The sequence below is a fragment of the Lipotes vexillifer genome, unplaced genomic scaffold (assembly GCF_000442215.2).
Source record: "Lipotes vexillifer unplaced genomic scaffold, Lipotes_vexillifer_v1.1 scaffold618, whole genome shotgun sequence".
In the NCBI taxonomy this organism is placed as follows: domain Eukaryota; kingdom Metazoa; phylum Chordata; class Mammalia; order Artiodactyla; family Lipotidae; genus Lipotes; species Lipotes vexillifer.
Window position 1 is genome coordinate 3,150,253 of NW_006799025.1, and position 6,466 is coordinate 3,156,718.

A 6,466-nucleotide genomic window follows, 5' to 3' on the forward strand; every position below is an offset into this window, starting at 1 on the left:
GACCAAGCTATAGTATGCCAGTTCATGCTGCAGTACAGATGACAACTGAACAGGTGCACTTCTCTTTTATTTTGTAACTAAAAGTGAAGAGTGAATTTTAAATGCTGAAGGTTGATGTTTAAAAATATAAGATAAATATGCATTTGCTAGTGTTAGTGATCTTTATATTGTTATGGAACATGTAGAATAAGTGAAATATTGCAAATATTTATGTAGAAAGAAAGCAGTGATAAGGAATATGTCCACATACGTGCATTCATATATACATTGAAACACACACATTGCTGTATACACCTGTGATGTTTTACTCTGTTTTGATGTTTTTGTATTATTTGAAAATTTTAAAATAGCCATAATTTTTAAAAAGTTGAAGCTTGAAACTTAACTCCTTTTGGGAAGGTTGCAAATGCAGTGCTAAAAAAACTAGTTCCGAATCTCTGGCCTTAGTCTATTTCTTACTTTGTCTCCTTTGTGATCCAGGATACTGTTATGCTGGGTTAGTTTGGGGAAAAGAGGGTATAAAGTAAATTAATGCAGATCAATCTACTAATTACATCAAAATTTTTTTGTCTCATCAGTGTTATTAGTCTTTTTATATTTTAATTGTAGTTACTGTACTTTCCCTGCTCGTTGTTAGAAGGGCTTGAGCCTGTGTCTGTCATTCTTTTTTTTTTTTTTAATTAATTTATTTTATTTTTGGCTGTGTTGGGTCTTCATTGTTCCGCGCAGACTTGCTCTAGTTGAGGCAGGCAGGGGCTACTCTTCAATGCGGTGCACAGGCCTCTCATTGCAGTGGCTTCCCTTTGTTGTGGAGCGCGGGCTCCAGGCACGTGGGCTCAGTAGTCGTGGTTCGCGGGCTCTAGAGCAGTCTTAGTATCTGTGGCGCAAAGGCCCAGCTGCTCCGTGGTGTGTGGTATCCTTCCGGACCAGGGCTTGAACCCATGTCTCCTGCATTGACAGGCAGATTCTTAACAACTGCGCCACCAGGGAAGCTCTTGAGCTTGTGTCTGGTGGGTAAACTCCAGATTACCTCTCCTCACTTTTTAGATTTGGCCTGATTTCTTCTGGGCTGTTGCTATGTATTTATTTGCTAATTTACAAAAGTAATTATTATATATATATGTTACTGTACAATTAGACTAGATCAATTTAAAGTACCAACTAAAGATTAGCATAAGATTGAAATTATCCTAATATTTTGTAGCACATAGCAAATTTCTGATTGCAGTAATAATCAATGAAATGTCATTTACTCGAAAAAGTCAAATATACTTGGTAGGATCTGCCAAAATGGTTTGAATACAGCTAATAGAATCACAGAATTTCAATGGCAGAAGGAACCTTAGAGACACTAAATCTAGTTCATCCCATTTCTTTTGTGGTAATAAGATACAGGGCCATATAGGTTAAGTGTCTTGCCCAAAGTTATATAAAGGTTTTTTTGTGACAGAGTTGTGACTGAAACCCAGGACTTAAAACTCTATCCTGTATTCTTTCGACTGTAACAGTTACCTAAAGGATCTATTTATTCTGCCATTATTGAGCAGCGTAGTATCTCAAAGAATTAATTTATTTTATGTACCTTTTGGTATTCGACTCTTTTAGTTAATTAAATGACTTGAAATCTCTGAATTAAGTGCAATTATTGTTTTAATTGTTTTTTTCATAATGTTTCTTGTTGCTATTTGTTGCAGCTTAAGACAGAGTTCGACAAATTGTTTGAAGATTTAAAGGAAGATGATAAAACTCAGGAAATGGAACCAGCTGAGGTACTGAGCCAGTATTTTCTATTAAAAAGTATTTGGAATTTAAAAATACGGTGTTAATCTATACATTTTTCATCACAAGATCAACTTTTCTAGATTCTGCATGGGGTAAAAGAAAGGGCTTATTGTATTTCTATTTATGACATTTCTTTTATTTATAGGCTATTGAAACACCGTTGCTTCCACATCAAAAACAAGCTCTAGCTTGGATGGTTTCACGGGAAAACAGTAAAGAACTTCCACCATTCTGGGAACAGCGAAGTGACTTATACTATAACACAATAACAAATTTTTCTGAAAAGGACCGACCAGAAAATGTTCATGGTGGAATTTTAGCTGATGATATGGGTTTGGTAATTATATTTTTCCTTGAGTTAATAACGTTTTATTTTGTAACAGATTTTATATGAAGTAATTTTGAAGTAGGTAGAGATGGGAATATGTTGGTGCCAGTTTGGGACTAGGTATCACTGTGAGTGTAGAACATAATTTTTCCTGTGATTTTCACTTAAAATAATGCTGAGCTTTTTTTTTTTTTTCTTTTGGCTTGTTTGCCTAAGGTACAATTAAAATAATTGGCAGTAATGATATAAACATGTGTTTTTCAATTTTCTTTTGAAATTCAGGGTAGCTTATCTTTCATGGGTTTTCTTAAAGAAAAGATATGATTCCTTATGTAACCAGCAGTTTTTATACTTTTTGATCTCAGCAACTCTTTATGTTCTTAAAAATTATTGAGGATCCCAAAGAGTGTCTTTGTGGGTTATCTCTATTACTATATCTATTAATATTTATGGTACTAGATATTAAAATTTTTTATTATTTTTAAAATAACAGTTAAAAAACTCATTATGTGTTAACAGAAATAGCATATTTTTCAATGAAACGTACTCCAAGACAAAAGCAATTTTGATGAGAAGACTGGCACTGTTTTACATTTTCGCAAGTCTCTTTAATGTTTGGCCTAATAATTGACAGCTGAATTCTCATATCTGTTCTTTCATTCATTCTGTGTGATATGTTGTTTTTGTTGAAGAATACAAAGAAAATTAGTCCTCATGCAGATATGTATTTGAAAGGGAGTATTTTAAAAGACTTTTTAAGATAACTAGATTTTCTTTGCTACAAGAAAATTAAGCAAATATTAGTTTATTAAAGGTTAATAATTATAATGTGGAACTTTTTTGTTTTTTGGCTGCACCATGCCGGCTCTTAGCTCCCCGACTGGGGATCAAACCAGTGCTCCCTGCATTGGGAACACAGAGTCGTAACCCCTGGACTGCCAGGAAAGTTCCTATAATGTGGAACTTAAAAAATCATATCAATGAACCTTTTATACTTTGTTTCATTAATATCCATTGGTGTAGCTTGCACAATGAATGGATATTTTACCCATGCATGGTTTTGTAGCATTAGGTATTGCTCATTTGGAATATATTGGTTCACTGAGTTTACACAGATCTGCCAAATGTTGATGCATTTCATTATACAATGTAAAAAAATTTACATTCATTGATACTACTGCTGATCTTATTAGAAAGGCATTTACATTTGGGAAGCTTTTCTACTCATAGTGTTGGATGCAAGTTTTCTAACATAATTTTTGCTTGAAAGCTCAAATTTTATCATTAACAACAAACGCTGTCAGTTGTTTCCTTTGGAGTTGATAGGCTCATTTTATTCATTTTTTTCAAGAAAATGTCTGCCACTCAGTCATGAATAACTAGTTATCAGTCATTCTTTCAAGTTAAAATGGTGGTACTTGAAAGTGATGATGCATGGTAGCTAGTTCGGCTTGTAATTCAGTCTCACAAGTGATTTTTCTCTAGATAACCTTCATATTTTGGTATGCAAAAGAAGTATTTTGTGTACTTCCCATCTTGTTACACAGAATATTTAAAACGTGTGTACTTAAGAGGTGAGATTTGGTAAAATGAATGTGTACTGCTTTATCAAGAACATTCTTTTTGTGGGCTTCTTAGTTGTGAAGCGCCGGCTCCTTAGTTGCAGCATGTGGGCTCCTTAGTTGTGGCAGGCAGGCTCCTTAGTTGCAGCAGGTGGATTCCTTAGCTGCAGCAGGCAGACTCCTTGATTGTGGCATGCGAACTCTTAGTTGCGGCACGCATGTGCGATCTAGTTCCCCGACCAGGAATTGAAACCAGCCCCTAGCATTGGGAGTGCGGAGTCTTATCCACTGCGCCACCAGGGAAGTCCCTCAAGAACATTCTTAAAGAGCATTCTTAAAGTGAAACTGTTTCTTTCGTTTGTCTTTTTTTTTTTTTTTAACTGTATGTGGCAGTTAAAAATACAGTGACCACTAGTATAATGTAGTGCCAACTGCTTTGTGTCATGCTAAGGCAGCAGCAGTTTTACCCTCCATTGCTTTCTGTGGAATTACTACAGATATCAACACAAGTAAGGTCTTAGTAGAATTATTAAAATAGTTTTGACTGCACATACTTCTGAAAGGGTCCTGGGGAGCTCCTAGGACCTGTGGACCACACTTTGAAAACTGCTGCTTTACAGTGCTTTCAACTTGAAAGAGGTTTATTTCTATGTTGCTAATTATGAATTCAGCTATAGAAAATAATGAAAATTTTCATGATTCTGTTTTTAAAAAATGCACAAGAAATATCTTGTCCTCTATGCTTTATTGGTAAGGTATATAGTCTTTAAGTCTTAGAAATATCTTTAAATGAAATTTAATAAAGTAATTATCTTATGTCCATACTGGGATTAGTAATCATTTTAAGTTAGCTCTGAATTACATGGCAAGCAAGTAGTTGTAGTTTTGTGATAAAGTTATTAGTTCAGGGTTAAATGTGACATTTAAATAGCAGTCATTCAATAAAGTGACATTTCCCTAAAAATATACGTTTATGGAAAACTTACACACTTGTACTGCTAGCTGCTCCAGCTTAATTCATAGTAGTCAAAAACTGGAAACAATCTAAATGTCCACCAACAGGTGAATGCACAAATAAGTGTGCCATGTATGCATATACGATGGAATATTACTCAGCAATAAAAAAACACAATGAATTGCTAATAAGCATTTCTCTATATTACTCCATTCTTCTTAAGGAACAACTTATACCAGCTCAGGTCACCACATGCTCTGAATCAGGACTGGGCCTAAAATTGTATTGAGCAGAAGAAACTAAACAAAGACGAGTACATTGAGTAATTCCATTTATATCAAGTTCAAAGGCAGGCAAAATTAATATATAGTGATAGAGACAAATCAGCCGTTGTCTGGTACAGAGGTGGGGAGATGGACTGCAGAGGAATACAGGGCAACTTCTAGGTGATAAAATTTTTCGGTATCTTAATTGTGTGGTGGTTACCCCAGTGTATACAGTTGTCAAACCTATCAAACCATACACTTTAAGTCTGTGAATTTTGTTGTATGAAAATTATACTTCAATTAAAAAAGGATTAAAAAATAAAATGACATTTCTCAATGATGCTTACAGTATTTTACACAGTAAATTATTTAATACTCCTAGTAATATGGCATGGTAAAGCATTTACTAACTTAATGAATGAAATAACTTCACTAATATGTATATTCTTTAGTATAATAATTAGCATACTTCTGTGGCCCTGAATGCTGTTTGATATTTTCTTACTTGATTTAAATATTAGTTTCGGAATGTTGTCTGGTCAACTGTGTTTCAGAATCTGACTATTTTTCTTTGTAAAACATTTTAAAGGGCAAAACTCTGACAGCCATTGCAGTGATTCTTTCCAACTTCCATGATGGCAAATCTCTTCCTATTGAAAGAATTAAGAAAAATCAGCTGAAGAAGGTGAAGTATTAGTGTGTTTTTTTCTAAAGTCTCTGGTTTATTATAAAACCTTTTAATTTTGTCATTAAAAAAATTATTGCCAAAAATTTGGTAATATCTGGTTTTTAGAGATATGATGAATGGCCTTTCTCGTGTGTTGCTGATAAGAGTGAAAGTTTATGCTACATTCTTGAAGGCAGTTTGGTAATGTGTATCAAAAGCCTTAAAAGTGTTTATAGTCTTTGATTCAGCAATGCCATTTCAAAGAAACTAAAGAAGTTATCAGAAATGCATTTTTCCAAAGAGAAAAATACAAGTTTATTTCCCCAGCATTATTTTAAAGGCAGAAAAGAAATACCTGTCAATAAGTTAACAGTTAAACTATGATACAACCATAAAATTTAATATTATGCAACTACAAAGTCCTATTTTTTTTTTTTTTTTTTTTTTTTGCGGTACGCGGGCCTCTCACTGCTGTGGCCTCTCCCGTTGCGGAGCACGCACAGACTCCGGATGCGCAGGCTCAGCGGCCGTGGCTCATGGGCTCAGCCGCTCCGCGGCATGTGGGATCTTCCCGGACCGGGGCACAAACCCGTGTCCCCTGCATCGGCAGGCGGACTCTCAACCACTGCGCCACCAGGGAAGCCCTACAAAGTCCTATTTTTGAAGAATACTTTCATGATCTTTTTTAGTTAAAAGGCCAGATACACCTCTGTGTATACATCTAAGTGTAGTCACACATACTGTATGTGCCAAAATGTTAATAGTGATAATTATGTCCTAATGATGAGAGAATGGGTGACTATTCTTGATGCTTAATTTGTGTATATTTTTATATATAGCATATATACACATAATACATGTATATTCAGTTTCTAAGAATTAATAATGAATTAGTTTTGTAGGGAA

General features: G+C 34.7%; 1 protein-coding gene across 1 annotated transcript in view; it reads left to right on the top strand.

Annotated features, from left to right (window-relative positions):
* Nucleotides 1-6,466, top strand: part of HLTF (helicase like transcription factor) — a 58,324-nt gene that overhangs the window by 18,330 nt on the left and 33,528 nt on the right. The window contains exons 5-8 of the mRNA XM_007471308.1: nt 1-53; nt 1,695-1,769; nt 1,928-2,119; nt 5,483-5,578. The exon at nt 1-53 is cut by the window's left edge and continues 51 nt beyond it. Coding sequence (XP_007471370.1) covers nt 1-53; nt 1,695-1,769; nt 1,928-2,119; nt 5,483-5,578 — 416 coding nt within the window. The remainder of the gene's footprint in view (nt 54-1,694; nt 1,770-1,927; nt 2,120-5,482; nt 5,579-6,466) is intronic.